The sequence below is a fragment of the Peromyscus californicus genome, unplaced genomic scaffold, assembly GCF_007827085.1.
Source record: "Peromyscus californicus insignis strain IS unplaced genomic scaffold, ASM782708v3 Scaffold_12__1_contigs__length_115047231, whole genome shotgun sequence".
Classification (NCBI taxonomy): Eukaryota; Metazoa; Chordata; class Mammalia; order Rodentia; family Cricetidae; genus Peromyscus; species Peromyscus californicus.
In genome coordinates, this window is record NW_026294413.1 from 56,784,263 (window position 1) to 56,803,910 (window position 19,648).

A 19,648-nucleotide genomic window follows, 5' to 3' on the forward strand; every position below is an offset into this window, starting at 1 on the left:
CAATGGCTACTCAGTTAGCCTGTCCCAAAGATGGCCTCCAGACATACCCTGTGATTTCTGGCCCCTGCTCTTCGGAGCTTTCTGGGGCTCCATTTGACCAGTTGCTAGGCTATTAATTTTTGTGAGCCTGCCCTCTCCTGACTGCTTGGAGAAATTGCCTTTTATTTAGTAGTAGGAGTAGTAGGAGTAGCAGTAGTGGTAGTAGTAGCAATATCATTTTGATATTTTCAGACATGTAGCCCAGGCTGACCCGGAACTCACTGTGTAGCTTTGGATGACCATGAGTTTCCGACCCTCCTGCTTCCCCCTCCTGAGTGCTGGAATCACAGGTGTGCACCACTATTCCCTGTTGAAATAAGCATCTAGAATTTGGTCAGCGTTGGCCTTGAGTTATTTTTTGAGGAGACCCTGTAGGTGGTGACTGAACCCGTGGTCCTTTGTTACCCAGGCACACTTGTGAGGTGGCTGGGCGTTCAGCTTCAGCATCGAACACCTTTCCTGGTGCCACTGCTTCCATGTAGCATGGGCACGGTGGGTACAGTGTCTGAAAAGGGGGGACATGGTAGACAGCGAATTTTGTGTATTTTACTGGTCATTTTGCACCCATATGCTAATAAGGAGTCAGGTAAGGCAAACATTCACATGACTTTGTATCGTGTCCTTCCTGTCCAAAGTGTAAAACATCATAGACTCACCTGGGCAGAGGGAGGGGTCAGCCTTTTGACAGACCATAGCTGGTGTGGAGTCACGAGCCAGCTTTCCCACAGCACCGAAGTCTCTATTCCTTCCCAAACCTCTGGTCATCCCCGAAGGGTGAAGCTAATGCATGCTCATGAAGTGTACAGTTTCACTCCAGCATTCTGCTTTGGGACCAGAGCAGAATGTTGTTTTTGTTAACCTTTGAGCCTGGCCAAAAGAGGAAGCAATTCAGTTAGTTCTGTTCCAGAACCTTCCATGCATGCATCCAGCCGTGCCCATACCGTCCTCCTCAGGGTGGCTTGGCATTCAAGCTGTTGCTCTGCCATTCTTCAAAACCTTGAAGTCAGACAGACCCACGTCACTGGGGAGTTCCACGGTCTACAGGTGCTAACAGAGCAGCAGAAAACTAGCCCTCTAGAGGGCTGAGAAGGCTCTTGCCACCCTGTTGGAATTTCTTATCCTCCTCAGGAGGCAGCCCGGCCAGCAGCCTTCATCTCTTTTATTCAGAGCTTGGGAAGAGCGGAACTGAGCTTGGTGACTGGGCCTCTAACTTCAGGCTCCAAATCTCCATGTTAATGTTTGACGAACTCACCTTTCCCCTTGAGGGTTGTTTTAGTAGAGGAAAATTTTTGTGGTCTGTGTGGGTTGGGGCTTAGTTCAACAAATATTCTTGAACACCAAGGAAACAGTAGCAGACTGTATTAGGGTTTGTTCCCTGGGATTAATAACACTGTTCAGGATCAGACCCTCCTTTATGGTGCTTCAGTCACGTGACTTATCATCTCAAGGTCTGTTTCCCACTTGCGAAGGGATGGCCGTAGTAGTGACTCTCCTCCCAGAGGGATGCTTGTGTTTAAAGGAGATAATGAGAGTAGAAATGTGTCCAGTAACCAGTCATCCTTGCCATTGAGGGGTGAAATGATGGTGTAATCTGGAGTGTGCTCAACAAACCAAGATGGAGTTGTTGGTGTGCTTTCCCCATGAGATATTTTAGGCCTCAGTGCCAGGAGTAAAAAGTGGTCTTGACCCCAAGCATCCCTTGGAGGGAGGGTGAGGCGGGAGCAGAAAGTCATGAGGGGAGTGATCAGTGCTGTTGTGACCAGGCGGGACTAGAGTATGGGATAGAGAGCCTGTGAGCTTCAGGCTATGGGAAGGACTCAGAACAACGGTTGTAATGTTAGTAAACATTGGTGGGCCCTTCTTTGCATCTGCCATAAACTTCCCTACCACAGACCCACTGGTCCTCTGTTCAAGGTGGGAGACGTTAGGGCTAATAGGGAAATGAGATGAACACGAGACTATGGGGTGAAATGCCCCCGAGGGCTATAGCTGATGCCAGCTAGACCCAGCACAATGGCAGCCTGCCTTTTCTGAGTGACCCCGTGGTCACTATTATTCTGTGCCATGCATCAGGACACCCCTTTACCAACCTCATTGTGTGGAGAGGGAAATTAAATACACCAGGACTGGAATACATTATCCAGCCTTTAATTTTTTCTTGTCTTTCTTACTTTCTGTTTAATTTTCATGAATCCCTGGGATTTGAACCCACAACCTTTCTCGTTAGACAAGTTAGACAAGCGTTCTTTCTCTAAACTGTAGCCTGGCACCTCATCTTACTTTGTATTTTGGGGCAAGGTCTCACTTTGTTGCTCAGGCTGGACATGAACTTGTAATCCTCTTGCTTCAGCCTCCTGAGTAGCTGGGATTATAGGCCTGTACTATCAAGTCCTGGCTTGGATTTTAGTCTTAAGAAGAATTTAGACAGTGGTTGATTTAATAAGCTCATGTCACGGAAGAGAAATTGAAATGCAGAAACTGAACATGTTGTTCCCAATCATCCAGCCAGTGAGAAGTAACAGCCGTGATTCCAGATACCTGCCGTCTGTTTGTCCTGAGTGTCCAGGGTGGGGACTTCTCCCTCAGACTGCCTTTTGTTCTTGTGAGCAGTCTTGGGTGGCTGTAGATACCTTCCTGAGGGAGTGATAACCTGTGGGCAGTACCTGCTGATGTCACCCCATGGGCACCCTTCTTGCCCCTCCTTACTCACCCTTAGAACCAAAGAACAGCCACATTTAAACAATCATGGCTGCTGAGGGACACGAAACCCAAGTCCAAGACAAGACTTCTCTTGACCTACAGGCCAATAGGGAGGGATGTTGGACATCATGAAAATCCTGTGGTCATGTGATCCATGAAGACTATTTCACCTTGGGGATGAGTCCTTAGAGTTAAACTAATTTACCACGTAGTAATCTTGAACCAGACTTGAGATTGAGGGTGGCAGGTAGGTTGGATTGTGAATGTCACAGACTCCTAGCAGAGTCCCTTAGTCAGAGAAACAGCCCACTGGGTAATGGGGGAGAGGACAAGAAGAAGACAGAGGTGGATTTATTTCAAGGCATTGCCTCATGCAGTAATGGAGCTAGAGTGTGAAATCTCCAGAGAAGGCCAGCAGGCTGGAGATGTAGGTGATAGATGGTGGTGGCACTTGCATCTGAAGGCTGTGTGGAGACAGAAGCATTCCCTAGTAAATGTCCCATTTGGACAGCATGTGCCCCGGAGGCTGGGAATTCAGATTGCATTGTAATTCAGTCAGATAGGTTAAGATCCTAGGTTTGACTTTCAGCCACCTGTGCTCGGCGTCTGTAAGATATATGTGGGTTCTTTCAAGGTAGAGAGAAGAGTGGCTTCTGACCTGGGAATTTGAATTCATAAATTCATTCTTTTCTTTCCAACCGTTTTGTCCAGTACCAGTAGAGGCAACCAATAAGTGTCATTCTGTCCGTTAATTTAAAAAAATGATCTGTGGCATCAAATACAACACCCACAGCTTTGCCTCATAGAATTATTTGACTCAGGGTCCCAGTGGTGTTTGTGCATTTCATCATGCCATTGTGGCATGGACTACATGTGTTTTCTTCACTATAAGAATAATCATTAGTGCCCCCGAATCACCTCAGATTAGAGAATCAGTTATAGGAACTTCTGAAAACTTATCCTGAATATTTTGTTTAATATCCCAAGGGATGGTATTTGCCTATGATCCCAGCACAGGAATAGGGACTTATATCATGAGAAGTCTGTGATCATGAAACTGTAAGGGATCATCCTTAGGACTAAGCTAAAAGAGGTGTAAGCAAGATTGCTAGTTTAAGGTCAGCCTGGGCTATATATTAGCACGATATTGACCCAAAAACCCAAACCAAGGATGGGGAGATAGAGTTGGCAAGTGAGCACAGGACCTGAATTTGTCTCCCAGGATCTGTGTAAAGAAAATGGGTGGTGCATGTCTGGAATCCAAGTGCCGGGGAGGCAGATCTCTGGGGCTCATTGTCAGCCTGGCTAGCTTAGTTAGAGAGCTCCAGGCTAATGAGATACACTGTCTTGTCTATATGCAACTCCCCACCCCATGTGCATCACACACACACACACACACACACACACACACACACACACACACACACACACACACATACACACATGTACACACACATACACACATGCAAACACACATACCATAAACATACACACACAGGCACACACATACAAACACATACATACCATACACACACACACACACACACACACACACACACACACACACACACCACACACACACACACACACACACACACACACACACACACACACACACAACTTGTTGCTTTAGAACTGAATCATTCTTGCTATCAACATCTCATTGCATAGCCCACCAACAGTTGGGGCTGCGGCCTGAGCACTCCAAGAGAAAGGCGGAGTGATGTGGGTCTGTCTGTCTTTCCACTGGGTCTCATTTCCCCGGGCTTCTGTGGCTGAGCTTTGCGCTCCCTATCCATGGTTTTCCATTGTTCTTGCTTTGGATTTGTCCTGCTTCTCGTCCACGGGAAGTGACAAACTGTCGGAGCCCAGAGCTGTCAAACATTTTCAAACCCCAGCTTGCAGTTATTCTTCATGAACGTGCTCAGCCCGGGGCTGGTTGTGAATAAACATCACCCGTCCGGCCCCTGCATTCCTGGCCCGACTAGAGCGTCTGCCAGAGTCTGGCTTGGGGTCACATCCTTCAGTTTAGACTTTCCCTGGAGAAGAGAATCATGAAACTACAACAGCCGCCAAGAAAGCATCAGCAGTGTATTTAGAGAAGCATAAAAAAGGGCCAATTAAGCTGTTCGTGGTTTATTATTATTAGTGGTAATGATTGCTGGCACACAGCAGCTCACTGGTGTCTGTGGTCTGACTGAGCTCTGGAAGCCCGTCCATGGCTTCCTCCAGCACAGGCTTTATAGGGCAGGGAGAGGAGCTGACGGCAAGCTTCTGGGCCACTGAGATGGAGTTAGGGGGTTGGGGCGGGTAGAGCTCAGTGTGTGAACCACACTCCCCTGAAGGTGGAGGTCTTGGATATGATGGGTCCTATCCTAATTTGTGGAGCTAAAAATTAGAAATAAAGACCAGTGGGGACCTCGGACTCCCTCAGGAGGTTTGATTGGAGCAAAGCAGGATCTGGAGACATGGGCCATCAGTTAAGAATTCTTGCTTTTGCAGAAGACCACGCAGTTCCGTTCCCAGCTCCCACACTGGGAACTCCTCACAGCCACTTATAACTCCACCTTATGGGGGGAATCTAAGGCTTTCTTCTAGCCTCTGCTGGCACACACACACACACACACACACACACACACACACACACACACACACACACTCACATCTGCATATACATACACAAGCGCACACGTATACATAAATAAAAAATTTTTAAAAAATTCTGTGACTCCCTCTCCCCAGGTCTCTGCATGGCTCCATCTTGGGTTGGCCAGGAGTCCTCGCTCTGTGATGGCCTAAGGAAGAAATTATGTGTCCCCAGTGATCTTGGAAGCTCTGACCCATCTTGGGGTTTCCAGGGTCTAAAGGCTGAGTTCACTGTCCTATAAGGCTTATGCTAGGGTGACAGAGGGCAGGGGACCCAGGCTCTTGTCACGCAGCGCCACTCCCTCCCCAATCTCAGATGAAGCCCATCTGTTCCTAGTGCCTGCCTCCCTCAGCCAGGTTTCCAGAGCCAGGATGGGGGTGCAGACTCAGTGACAGGATGGAGGCTGACAAAATCCAGGGCATTCTGGGAATGTAGAGCTTCTGTTTTCTCCTCCAAGCACCATTGCTGCTCTGATTTTTTTTTTATGGTGACAAAACCTGTACGCCCCGAGAACTGTGAGTCCTTGGTGCGGAGGTGGGCAGTGGACAGCACGGCTCGCAGACCTGGCTGGATTGGGGGTTAGATTTCATCCGATCTGTTGAAGTTCCGACAAGAGCCACTGCTGCTCCTGCTCAGCCATGGTATGTCACGAGGGACCGAGGAACAGCTAACAGCTGGCCTTGGCTTTGTGCGGTCTTTTTCCATTTGGGGGTGTGGGCCCAGTGTGCTTGTACCAGCTTCTATTGGGAGAGCTTCCCACGGGTCAGGAATGCCGGGTTCCTCTCCTGGCTCTTCTTCCAGGGGTCTCCTCCCTCGGTTCTAGAAGCCTCCCTCCTGCCTGGAGACTGTTATGGAGGGTGGCTGGGAGGCAGCTGTGCCTGTGGCCTCCCAACACCCTCTCACTGAACAGCCACTTCTTTGTGACATTCCTGAGGCAGGAGGAGGCAGCTCCCTGGAGCCAGTTTTGAGTGTCTGGGCAAAGAGGGTGTTGTGGAATAGTATCCAGTGATAAGCCTCTGCAAGGACTGTGGAGAGGAAGGGAGACACATTCCTGACTGAGAAGGGTTTGGCTTTGAGGGTCCTGCGTTTGGAGAAGAGAAGTCGGGTGGGCGATGGGAGGAGAGGAAAATGGATTGGGTAACCTGAGAGCGAGTTCTGGCTTTCTGGCTTTGAATAAGTAAAACAGTAGGCCACTGAGTTGGCTGGACACACATTTGTTAAGTCCCTACTGTGTGCAGGCATAAAAATGATCATCAGTTATGTTGAGTGCCTACTGTGTACAGGCAGAAAAATGATCTTCAGGTGTCACCATCAAGAGTCCAAAAGTTTGAAAGTGAGTGATCATTTGAGTGTAGGATGCAGTGCTTAGGGGAGGGGTGGTGCCTGAGCCATGAAAGGGGAAGCTGAAGAGCCTGGCATGGTGGCACACCTCTGTAACCTCAGCTCTCCAGAGTCCCGGCAGGAGGATAAGAAGTTCAAGATCATCCTCTGCCACATACGTAGTGGGTTCTGTCAGGGACAAGGATAGAATCTCTAGTTAGTGGAAAAATACAGACCCCCATAAGACAGGGAACTAGATCATCTTACAGTCAGGTTGCCTAGCAACAGGACATTGAGGCAGAGCCCTTGACCCTTTCACCCTGTAAACATCCTATACAAACATCCTGTTAGCTTGCCCCATCTTATGCAGATGACAGCTTCTTGCTCCCCCCACTCTGCAGGAACTATATAAACCCTCTTGGAGAAAAATAAAGTTGCACCTTGATCAGAATCTAGACTTGGTGTATTTCCTTGTATCTCCTGTCCCTATCATTCCGTCCTTAGGGTGGTCGAGAACCCGTTAAAGCCCTGCAGGCGGGGCAGGTTCAAGGCCAGACTCAGCTAGGGAAAAAAGAAGAGCTTGGCTTTGAATCATGAGGGACATAGGTGAGGTTCGGGGGGGAGAAGGTAGGTTTTTTTTGTTGTTTAAACATGGAAGACTTGACATAAAAGGTTCTTAGAGGGATTGTGTAAAAGAGAATAGCATTCAGAGAGTGTTCTGTGAAGATGGAGTGTCTGAACACTCTGTGGGTATCACAGTACCACAGAGCATGGACGGAGCTGAGGAAGCATGCACAAACCTAAGATCTGCTGGAATGAGTTAGGAAAAGGGATGAGGCCTGGTCCAGGGAAGAAGGTATTTAAGACACACAAGGATGGACATTAGGCAGTGTAAGTGGTCCCAGTTATCTGGCTCCCTCCAAAGGGACAGAGAAGATACCGTTTGGACATCAAGGGAGCTGACGTTCTTTCTTGGACATCGTATGAAGTTATGCTGGGCTTCTGGAGACTCTGAAACCCCAGTGGCCTAACTGTAGACTCCGATGAAGTCAGCTGTGGCTCTGATGGCTGTAATTGGTGGTGCCCCTCTCGTGGCCACATAAGCATCCAGGCATCTCTAGAAGATTCTGACACTACTTGCTCTTTGATCCCTCAGCCTTGTGATCTCTGCTCTATAGCTAGAACTCGACGTAGTAAAGAGGGTAGGGGAGATGGCTGTTAGGTATTAGCAAGGAGGCCACCTTCTGCATAGTAAGGTTAAATCCACTCATCTTCTGAAAAAGAACATTCTAGATGGTTCTGATGGCCTGGGTGTTGGAAACCATTTGAGTTGGAGATCAGTGGTATATAACATGTATAGGGTTTAGGATTGCCTCAAGACAGAGGGTTGAGTCCATAGAGCAGGACATCTTAGTGTGTGCTAACTGGGTAGCCTTGGCTGCCCAGGGTCCCGGCATGGCGTCATCACCTGTGAGATGAGGTTGTATCCCCATGGAGGGAGTGCTGAGTGCACGCTGCAGTGCGAGCACGTGGTAACGTCTGCTGAGAGTGGTCTTTTGTTCTTGGGGTGTCCGACTGAACCACCTGTTCTGTTTCTCAGGAACCGTGGTGTATGGCGAGCCCATCACGGCCAGCTTGGGGACGGATGGCTCTCATTACTGGAGTAAGAACTGGGCCAAGGCGGCTGCTTTTGTCACCTCTCCTCCCTTGAGCCCTGACCCAACCACTCCAGACTTTCTCAACTCCTTGCTGTCCTGGTGAGTACCGGGGACTTGTTCACATCTACACCCTAGATCTCCTCGGACCAAAATGACCTAGTAGGTGGCAACATGGTAGCTGGGAACAGGCTTAAAAATAGACCCTTGTTGACCAGAGTTGGGGTTAGTAAGTGAGAACAAGGAGTTATTCTGTCACCGTCTTGGGTGGGAATTCCTGATAGGAACCTGGGTCATCCTGACAGCCAACTAAAAGTTCTGAAGGGAGGGATCAGAAGGATGCCAGCATGGCTGATGGGACATCACTTATGAAGTATCTCACCAGACAGACCGGAGTACCTTGCCCTGTGAGGAAGCCTCATGTCTTGTGTCTCCTAACAGTGGAGATCTCCAGGTCACTGGCAGTGCCCACTGTACCTTCAACACTGCTCAGAAGGCTGTGGGGAAGGACAACTTCACCTTGATTCCTGAGGGCACCAACGGCACAGAGGAGCGGATGTCTGTTATCTGGGATAAAGCTGTGGTAAGGACTGATGACTTCCCTCACCACTCAGGCATGCCCCTGTCTCCGTGGGTGTGGGACTCGTGTTGACCAGTTGAGAACATTCTAGAAACTTGAACTTGTGAGATGATGTTTCTCCAAGGCAGTTCCTAATAGCTCATTTCCTTCTAAATATTACATGTAAGTCCTGTGTCAATGAGGAAATAGCTTCCTGGTGACCTTCCCAGTCACCAATCCTCAACTCTACTTCTCCCAGCGTTCAGAGATTGTACCCACCACAGGCTTCTGTTTGACCTGTTTGGGGCAGATACTGACCTTGGGAGTTCTGAAGCTTTTTCACTTTAATTTTTAAAATATAGTAACAGGTTTTCTGATTCTTAATGAATTCTTTAGATTATGTGAGTTAAAAAAAATCATCTTGTGTCAGAGGTAATCAACAGTGAACATTTTGGGGAATGTCTTCAGTGTTTGTCAGCACATGTGTGCACAGTATGTGTCGGTATTCAGGTAACATGAGCATCACACACACTGCCTCACAGCCCGTTAAAAAGATCTGTAATACGTCATGAAGCTGTCATCATTCTTAAATCCACATGAGAATCAAGACACTTTTTAGTCTTCTTGTTTGTTTCCCTGAGACAAGGTCTCTCACTTTGTGGCCTTGGTTGGCTTGAAACTAACAATGTAGACCAGGCTGGCCTCCACCTCACAGAGATCCATCTTCTTCTGTCTCCCCAGTGCTGGGATGAAAGGCCACCACACCCAGTGAAAAGCTTGATTTTTTGATAGTAGATGGTTCTCTTTTTCTCCTAACACTAGTCATTTTTCTATAATTCTTTCACTAAAATTTTGTGTTTGTGTTGTTTCTATATTTTTTTTAACTGAGATGGGTATCCATGTAGACATATCCTTGGGTACATCTTTAATTATGTTTGCACGAGAAGTTTCTAGAAGTTACATTGCTAGGTCAAAGGGAGTCTGTTAAAGACCGTAAATACATATTATTAAAATTCCTTCTGCAAAGATTATGACCCTTGACATGATGTATGACACTCCTCAGTGGGTTTTAAGAGCAGAAGCCCAAAACACAGCTAATTTGGTAAATGTTGTCTTTCTTAGTTGATATTCAATTTCTTTGCTGATTGGAATGAATTTTTTAATATGCCTTTTGGCCATTTAAAATTTTTTCTTCCTCTCAATGCACACTCATTTTCTTCTTCTCCTGTGTTTAGAGCAGGTTTGGAAGGGGAGGGCTTCAGGAAGTGATTGGCCCTTACTATGTATCTCGGAAAGCCAGGCTGGCCTCAGACTCATTGACTAGAGGCTGAGCCCTCTGCCTAGCTTTGCTGAAGGGGAAATTCCAGAGTGCATTGCATGTCAACATGTGTTCCTTTGTTGCTGAACCTGATCCACCTTCAACTTTCTGACCACCTGCCCTCGTGTGTGTGTGTGTGTGTGTGTGTGTGTGTGTGTGTGTGTGTGTGTGTGCTGTGCCCCACAGGTCACTGGGAAGATGGATGAGAACCAGTTTGTGGCTGTGACCAGCACCAACGCAGCCAAAGTCTTCAACCTTTACCCTCGGAAAGGTCGCATCGCAGTGGGATCTGACGCAGACTTGGTCATCTGGGACCCTGACAGTGTGAAGACCATCTCTGCCAAGACGCACAACAGTGTAAGGCTTGCCCATCTTGGGTAGACACGTGTGCTCCAGGTACCGAGAGACGGGGCCAGTCCAGGGATTCGGGAAGGACCTCGGTTGGATAGGAGTGAAGTTTCCCAGGGATGTGCTGTAACTTCAGCCTTCCAAGGGCCAGATTGACACTCTCACTTTCTTTATTGAGGTCTACTAGACTGCAACTCTTGGCCATGTTTTAGAGGCAATGGCCTCTGCTCTTAGACTTTCAGAGACCCAGAGTGACACATTTGACGTCAGAACCTCAGAAGATTCTAGAAGTCAGGCACCAATCCATTGCCATGGTTTGAACAGTACCTCTTGTGGTGGGCTTACAGAAAGGGACCTAGCTAGAGCAGTCAAATGTCCACTCCTGAGGTGGCCACTGGGAACTTCCATTTTGTGTCAGCCTTCTCTCAGGCCAAAGGTCTGATTGATAGCTAAGCTAACTGCTCAGATTTGGATAACCTGTCAAGAAGGCAGTTCCTGAGGAAAAATGACTCTCCCTCCCACAGCAGTCACTGAACGCCTATAGCTCTTTGTGGGGCTTTGTGAGCCTTTCCTCCATCCAGGTTGGCCCCTCCAGTAGAGTAGTGTGATCTTGGGCAGACAACCTTATTGTTGTGAGTACATGGCTGCAGTCTGTCAGAAAATACTATCTTACAGCATCCCCCTGGTCCTCTGGCTCTTATATTCTGTTCCCTCTTCCATGCATTCCCCGAGATCCTTGGGTGTGGGGTTGTGTCATTGTGTCCCATTTGGAGCCAGGCATGGGCGTGAGTGGAGTGGATCTCTGGGCGAAGTTCTAAGTGACCAGCAGGCGCCACGGGAGCACAATTGCTACGACTCCTCTCAGTGGGCCAGAGACTCTAAGGACGGTCGGGCCCAAGTGCCACAGCTGCGTAGGGGCAGGTCCAGGCGTTTCCGGGATGGGCTCGGGCCTTCTGCCAGTCTGAATCCTCTCCGTTGAGCAGAAGGGTTTGGGTGGGGCATGCTAGCCTCAGTGCCAGCTTCTTGGGCCCCTGTGGGCACCGAGATGGTGGGTGCCTCATGGAGAGACTGCTGGACTCCATGTTTATGGCTGATCTTGCCTTGCTGGTTCAGCATAGTTTCGTGCCAAGCCCGCTTAAACTTGTATCATCCATCTTGGGCTCCTCAGTGACGTCCTCAGGGTGACCCTTTCTGGGCACATGTGTATCATTTCATATTCCCACTCTTTTCATTTGACCGTCTCACCGAAGGGTCTGGTGTGATTATCCCAAGTGGGAAGATAAATAAACTCGAGGTGCAGAGAACTTCACGACCACTCTAACGTTACATAGTGATCTTGCGGTGGAGCCCGAGTTAGAAGCCCTAATTTTCCAGCATTCTTCCCCCACCAGCCTGCGTATGCGTGTGCAGCGTCACAGCAGGGTGGGGTGGAGAAAGTGCAATCCCTCTTTTGTGGAGTCCCCTCTCCAGAGGGAATAAAAACTGCTGCCAGGCCCATAAAAGACACAGGTGACTGGGCTGGGAGCTGGCGTTGGGAGCTCTCTGCCTGGACAGACGGAGGACAGGAAGGAGTGAAGGTTTGGGAAGACCCTGGCTGCTGACTTTTCTATCTACACCTGTCTTGGGCAGTGTCTGTGCTCTGACTGATGTTCTCGAAGAAATGTGAGCCTTGCGGACACCCCATTGCCTTCTGCTTTAGGGGCTGGTATTAAGCATGCCTGTGTGGCGTTGCTCATCCACTGACGCACAAACAAGAGACTCCAGGTCTGGCTTCAGTGTGGAAACTCGAACTCATCCATAACCCTATTGTTACGTTAATCCATTTGGATTTTCCCACATTCTAACTTGCTCCATAATTTTTTGAGCAATCATGTGAAGTTAAAAATGTCCATACTTAGTGATAGTACAGCCTCCTATTTCAGAGAGGGGTAGGAAGTCTGGAATGCCAGCTTTAAAAAAAAAAAAAAAAAGAGCACTCAGAGAAGTGGTTCTCAACCTGTGGGTCTTGACCCCTCTGGAGGGCAAATGACCCTCTCACACAGGGTCACCTGAAACCATTGGAAAACACAGATATTTACATTATAGTTCATAATAGTAGTAAAATTACAGTTATAAGGTAGCAATAAAAAATAATTTTACGGTTGGGATCACCACAACATGAGGAATTGTATTAAAGGGTCGCAGCATTAGGAAGGCTGGAAACCATTGACTTATAGTCATGGTCCTGCTTCCCTCTGTATTTTAAAGGGGCAGATGACTCCCAAAGCCTTCTAATCAGCTCCTTCCTAGGCCACTAGCCCCAGTGTATATGTTGTTCATGGCCTCGGGTCCCGGGGACCTGTGCTCGGGGAGACAGAGTGCAGGACTCAGCCAACAGTGGATAGGACCCTGGATGCTCTTGTGTCTCTTATCCTTTCATAGGTTAGGCATGTCAGAAAGTATCTAAGGACACTTCACTGATGAGCATATTTAGACAGAAAGTGAGTGTCCCAGGGGTTGCCTGTGGGCTCCATCTCTGGGGTTTACCAGTAAGCTTCATCAGACTGATTCAGTTCAGTCCAGAAACAGGGATTGCTCTGATGGTGACTGTCCTTCCCCACCCTCAGGCTCTTGAGTACAACATCTTTGAAGGCATGGAGTGTCGTGGCTCCCCACTGGTAGTCATCAGCCAGGGCAAGATTGTCTTGGAGGATGGCACGCTTCATGTCACTGAAGGCTCAGGACGCTACATCCCCCGGAAGCCCTTCCCTGACTTTGTGTACAAGCGCATCAAGGCAAGGAGCAGGGTGAGTGATTTTGTTAACTTTTAAACATCATGCATTGAGTTGAACTCCACAGACATTCATTAAGTACGGTGAGTCAGAATCTTGGGACGGCGGACAGAAAGGTAAAGACAACTTGACATTGGAGGAGTCAAGGATGATCAGAGCTTCGATGATGAGTGAGGGGAAAGGACCCAGAGGAGGGAACCACTGCTGCAGAGTCATGGAGGGAGATGTTATGGAAGAATACATTTGGGTTTTGAAGTTTAAGTAAGAGTTTCTCAAGCCAAAGGAAGGAGATCGAGACACTAGGAAGACGGAATGTGTGAGGTGGAAATCATAGAGTGTGTTCAGGGCATGGTGTACAGCCCATGGATGGTGCTCAGAAACTGAGAGTTAAAAGAAGAGTGATATTAGAAAGACCGTTTGATCTTGAAAATGACGCCAGACCCTCTTCACAGCATGATCAGGGGCTTCTTGGAGAGTTCAAAGATGATGTGACCTGGTGGGGGAAAATTGGAAGAAACCAGTAGAGTAACCAGTTGTTGGGACCCAACTTGGGAGAGCTTTGGCCTGGAGCTTCAGGGGCTCTCCCTATTGTACCTGTCCATAAGCGGGGGGGGGGGGGGGGGGGGGGGGGGGGGGGGGGGGGGGGGGGCTAATCCCCAGGCATCGCTGGCCTGTCTTGGCCTCTGTTCCTTCACACTGGGAGGGTGCAGGGAAGATGTCCTTTGTGAATGTGACATGGGTTACAGGGTGACTGTGTGTTTCAGCTGGCCGAGCTGAGAGGGGTCCCGCGTGGCCTGTATGATGGACCCGTGTGCGAGGTGTCTGTGACACCCAAGACAGTCACGCCAGCCTCATCAGCTAAGACATCCCCTGCCAAGCAGCAGGCACCACCGGTTCGGAACCTGCACCAGTCTGGATTCAGCTTGTCTGGTACGGCCAGGGCTGGGTGGTTCTGGGGAGGTTCAGGCTCTGTAGAGCCAGCCTGAGGCTTTCGGCTCCGCTACTGCAGAAAAATGAAAGACAACAATAGTCTCCTTCACACTGGGAGGGTGCAGGGAAGATGTCCTTTGTGAATGTGACATGGGTTACATTCCAGCCACCAGACACGAACCTGTAAATGATGAACTGGGTTTCAGAATCTACAGGTTAGTTTTTGTGCCATGTGATGCTGAGACACCCACCCTGTGAGTGACGCCTTGTAGATGGAGGGGACATTTTTCCGATCTGTCACGTCCATTGTTAAAGAGGGACTGTGGCAGATGAGTGGGGAGCCTGGGTTCTCAGCAGCCTCACCCTGCTCAGGCTTTCTGCTCTTCAGTTTTCACCTGTGTGATGAGTCACAACTGCGGCTCCCTGTGGGACTGTGGTGACATCCGCTGAGTTATCATTCATGTTCGTTGCCTAGGACAAAGCCACTGGACCCCGATGAGCCATCTGCAGGGGTAAAACCTGTGACCTCCTCTCGGTGACAGAAAAGTAGACTTTCTGCCTTGGAAACTTCCTTCCCCTCTTCCTTCCGGCCCACAAGAGGGCCCTTCTATTCTCCCAGCTTCCTAAGCTTAGACAGACACCCAAAGTCCTGTGGCCTGTCACCGGCACAGTGCATGACACAGACTTCCTTTTCTTGTCATATCTGCTGGGTTTTAGAAAGTACCTCATGTGCCCATGATGGATCAGGACACTTCAAGGCGTTTTGGTGTGGGAGACAGGTTCTTAAACCCTAGTTCTGTCCCTACAGGATGAGATCAGTCACAATGTGTCTCCCCATATTATTCACGTAGATGGCACAGGTTGCCAGTCCCTTTTGTGAAAGAAATGCTTGGGACTGGAAGTTAGTTTGTGTTTTTAAAATAGGAAAAATATTATGTAGATAAAGAAATAATTTGTGACTAAGACCCAAGTCCAAACAGGACAGGTGACTCAGCAGTTAAGAGTGAACGCTGATCTTGTGGAGGACCCAAGTTTGTTCCTAGCAACCATGTCATGTGCCTTGCAAGCACTTGTAACTCCAGCTCCAGGAGATCCAGTGCCCTCTTCTGGCCTCCTCGGGCATTGCACTTATGTGCACGACTCCCACCCTCTTCATTCATATATATATAATAAAAAGAAAATCTTAAAGAGCAAACACACAATGCATCTGTGTTTCATACACATGTGACATGAAGTCTTGAAGGGGATTTCATACAGTATTTTTAGTATGCCAAGTCTGACCACAGTTAGTCAGAGCAGGTCAGGTGTGGAATTTACCACGTGTCATATCACATCAACTCTCAAGTAGTTTTAGAGTTTAGAGCATTTTGGGTTTGGGAGCTTCAGATCCAGGATTCTGTACCTGGACCACCGTACTCCTCTTCAGTAAGAGGCGTGGGTCCTCAGAAGAGCCCCCTGTGGGCTGCAGGGAGGTCCACCATACTTCCCGTAGTGTGAGCCTTTAGTGAGGTTTGGGGAAGGGGAAGGGCTGTGTGTGCTTGGTCCAGCCTCTCCCCAAGAGTGTACCCGAGCGTGCTGTAGGAGTCTGATTTTATTTATTTCCGAAGAGCCTCACCCTTTTTTTTTTTTTTTTTATCTTTTCTCTAGGAGCTCAGATCGACGACAACATTCCCCGCCGCACCACCCAGCGCATTGTGGCGCCCCCTGGTGGCCGTGCCAACATCACCAGCCTGGGCTAAAGCCCCTAGGCCTGTAGGCCACCTGGGGATGGGGGATGGGACACCTGAGGACATTCTGAGACTTCCTTCCTTCCATTTTTTTTTTTTTTTAAAAGAGCCTGTGATAGTTGCTGTGGGCAGCCAGTTCCTGGGGCTTCCTCTTGGGCCCCCCCACACTTGGTTTCCCCTTGGAGTTTCTGAATTCGCTCACCCAAGTCCCTACACAGTTATGAACACCACACCCAAGCCTAGCCACCCATCCCACACGGAGCTGCATCTAACACGCAGACATGCGCCACCAAGCAGATCCCAGCGAGGGTGCCCCATCACACCCTCGGCTGCACCTTCCTGTCCTGGGGAAGATAGAGTGAATTGCCCTGAGCTGCCTTCTTTTCTTTTTAAAAATTTTTAAAAAGGGGTTTTCTTTGTGGGGCTGGGGAGGGGTGGGGGGTGGGGTAGGAGAGGGTTTTTTTTTTTTTTAAATACTAAATTGAAAGCCTGATTCAATATTAATCCACGGGTCTTGAACTGGACATCCTAATGATGCAATTATGTAACCATTAAGCTGACCTGAGGCTGGCAGGCTGTTGCTGCCCCTCTGGAGAGGCTCCAGCGTCTACATCGCCATCCCTTATTCTTCCGGGTCAGCTGTTGAGAAGAGGCAGGTTTTCTTCATTGGCCTAGATTTTGAGGCAGATTAGACCTTTTGAAGGTTCTCTTTACCATTTCCCCGAATCTTCTGTCTGTTTTGGCTTTTTCTCCTACACTCATGGAGGGAGATTTTTTTTTTTTTTTTAAATTGTTTCCTGGACAATGTTCTTTTTTCCTCGTCCAGTAGTTTGCCCTTAAAGCCAGGCATCTTGCTTTGGCCTCGGGCTGTGCCTGAGAGGACTCTAGTTTTGCACTCACGAACATAGTTTTGTGCTATCCTGGTTTCTGTTAATATTGGTGCTATCCGATGCCCATCACTAGATATCTGAGTTTGAGACTTGCTGGACACAGGGATGGCCCGGATTATGTCACCAATATTGTCACATGTGGACCCAGAATAGAGTCACATGTGCTGGAAGGACGAGGAAGAATTAGGCTGTAGAAGTGACAGAGTTTCTGGTCAAATGTGTAAATCCAGTCCCCAAGCTCGTGTGAGCCCACCAAGTTGGGACCAGTCTCCCTGTGCGGGAGCCAACCAAGATGGGGCCAGTGTCTCTGTGGAGGAGCCCTTCTGGAACACTGCGAATTCTCAGTGTGTGTGGAGAGGGAAACATTTTTTTTTTTCTTACCAGTTATTTCAAAAGGTCTAACACGATGTGGGAAGTCCTCATAAGGGTAGAAATCTTGGGGCTCATTAGACTTCAAGCCAGTTTTACAAGAGGAAAAAAACCTGTCTTAGGAAACAATATTTCATGGGAAGAAAACTGTATAAATTGAATGCATGGCCCGCTTAGAGATCATATCACCTCTTAGAGACCATGTCACCTCATATCTGTCACCTTTCCTCTGCCTGTCATAGTGACAGTTTTTCACTAGCTGGCTTCTTTCTGTATTTGCTGACTTCTGTCCTGTTTATTTCCAGATGTGTTTACAGGTCCGTGTAAGCGGTGTTAGGTCCACAGGCCTTTATGAATCCAATCTGCTTGTATAAAGCAGGGCCTCAAAAAAAAAAAAAAAATACAGTGATACTTTTAGTGTCCACGCATTTTGCCTTTGGGGTTAATGGTTGGGGTTTTGGTTTGTTGTTAATTTTTTGTTATTTTAAAGGTAAATTGCACTTTTAAAAATTGGTTGACTTAATATATTTGCTTTTTTTTTTCCTTACCTGCACTTAGAGAAGAAATTTGAACAAGTTGGAAAACACATTTTTTCTTTGTTTGTTTGTTTGGATTCTGAGAAACACTCGCAGCTCTTCACTCGTCTTCCTGCTGTTTCTTGTACAGGGCTCTGGGCCTTTGGTTGTTTTAGATCATTTTCTTAAAAACCAAACCGAACAGTTTCAAACCTGAAGATTTCCGCAGTCCGTGTAAGCATGTTTACCTGTCGGCTCGCTCTCTGTGTCTGTTAAATGAATGTCATATGTAAATGCTAAAGTAAGTCAACAGTGTCTCAGAACTGATTAACTGCAGTGACTTGATGCTCTAAATCAACGTAGGATTTACTGCTAGACGGTTTTAACCCTTGAACTTGTGAGTGTGACCCATGACCGGGGGACCTTTCAGTGCTAAAGCTGATCATGTGTGTAGCCAGGAAGGTACTTTTGTTGTTGTTTTTTAAAATTTTTTGTTTTATTTTTTTGTAACCACTGTCTTAATGGCAAAATAATTATGGTAAAATACAAGTCTCGTGTTTATTATTCCTTAAGAAGAAGTCTGTGTTATATTACCACTGAACACCCAATAAAGCAGAATGTGGTTGTTTCAGAGCCGTTGTCTATATCGAGACCCTCCCAGCGCGTCGGCTTCCCCTCTGGAGTTACTCATGGGGAAGCCCTGGCTGTGGACCAGCTCGGGAGTGCTTACCCCCGTGCCACAGGTTGCTATGGATGCCCTGGCTACCGGATGAGTTGTCAGCCCAGACAATGCCACACCTGGGGCATGAGGGGCATGGAGGCTGAGGATCAGTGTCTAAAACCCCATCCTGGAGAGGCAGGAAGCCTCCAGGACTGCCAAGCCAAGTGGATTGCCAAATCTCCCTGGGATCCGAGCGGGACCACATGAGGTGGGGCGGGGCTTCAGTGTAGGTGCTAGTGTTTATCCTGGGAAATCTTCCAATTACTTGGGCTTAGGAGAGAAAAGAGACTGCCTAGAGGGTCCTGACACCTCATCAGAGGTGCTGTCAAAACCAAGAGCAAGGCCCAGGCTTCCACCCTCAGCCCAGGGTGGAGGATGCTGGTAGGGTGAAGTCACGCTGGGCTACACAGTTCCCTGCTTAAGGTGATATTGACCCTGACTGAAGAAGGTTTGTGCTTTGGGCACCCTGGGCCTATCATATATTAGGGCTGGTTTACCCCCCACCCCTCCCCACCCCTACTCCATAGCACCTTATATCATCATTGCCCTCCTCCTCCTCCTCCTCCTCCTCCTCCTCCCTCCTCCTCCTCCTCCCTCCTCCTCCTCCTCTTCCAAACTGGATATGAGGAAAAGTTCATAATTATACAAGCTTGGTGGTTCAGAGGGGTAAATGTCAAGCACTCAGGAGGCTGAGGCAAGACTGGGTGACATAATGAGGTCCTCCCTTAGAAAATTATCAGTGAAAAGAAAAAGACAATGTTATCATTATAAGCAAAGAGATGGGAAAGTAAGAGCAGAGAAAACAAGGCCCCAGGTGACTTAGACCAAGATACCTGCTTGGATCCTTTAAACATTGGCAGTGACCTACTACGACCAGTCACAACACTGACCGTGGTTAAGGGTGGAAAGAATTTGGTCTTTAAAAGAGACGCTGGATCGAGAGTGAAAGGCCTGGGTTCTCCTGGGAGCCACAGTGTGGAGTACATGGGTCTGGCTTTGTGACCAAGTGAGTCAAACAAATGTGGGAAAGGGGAGCATGGAGTCTTCAGATATGAGGATCCTGTGTGGGGATAATGAAGACCCCAGATCCATGCCATCATCTCCCAGACTCCACCCACACCAAGAAGGGCCTGTAGACT

At 48.3% G+C, this 19,648-nt stretch overlaps 1 protein-coding gene across 2 annotated transcripts in view; it reads left to right on the top strand.

The window, feature by feature from the left end:
* The window catches only part of Dpysl2 (dihydropyrimidinase like 2), a 103,756-nt gene extending 85,337 nt beyond the window's left edge, over positions 1-18,419 (top strand). For both annotated transcript variants that reach the window (XM_052732873.1, XM_052732874.1), the window contains exons 9-14: positions 8,307-8,463; positions 8,803-8,944; positions 10,425-10,595; positions 13,193-13,372; positions 14,122-14,287; positions 15,935-18,419. In XM_052732873.1, the coding sequence (XP_052588833.1) occupies positions 8,307-8,463; positions 8,803-8,944; positions 10,425-10,595; positions 13,193-13,372; positions 14,122-14,287; positions 15,935-16,026 (908 nt within the window). In that variant the 3' untranslated portion in view covers positions 16,027-18,419. The remainder of the gene's footprint in view (positions 1-8,306; positions 8,464-8,802; positions 8,945-10,424; positions 10,596-13,192; positions 13,373-14,121; positions 14,288-15,934) is intronic.
* The last annotated feature ends 1,229 nt before the right edge of the window (positions 18,420-19,648 follow it).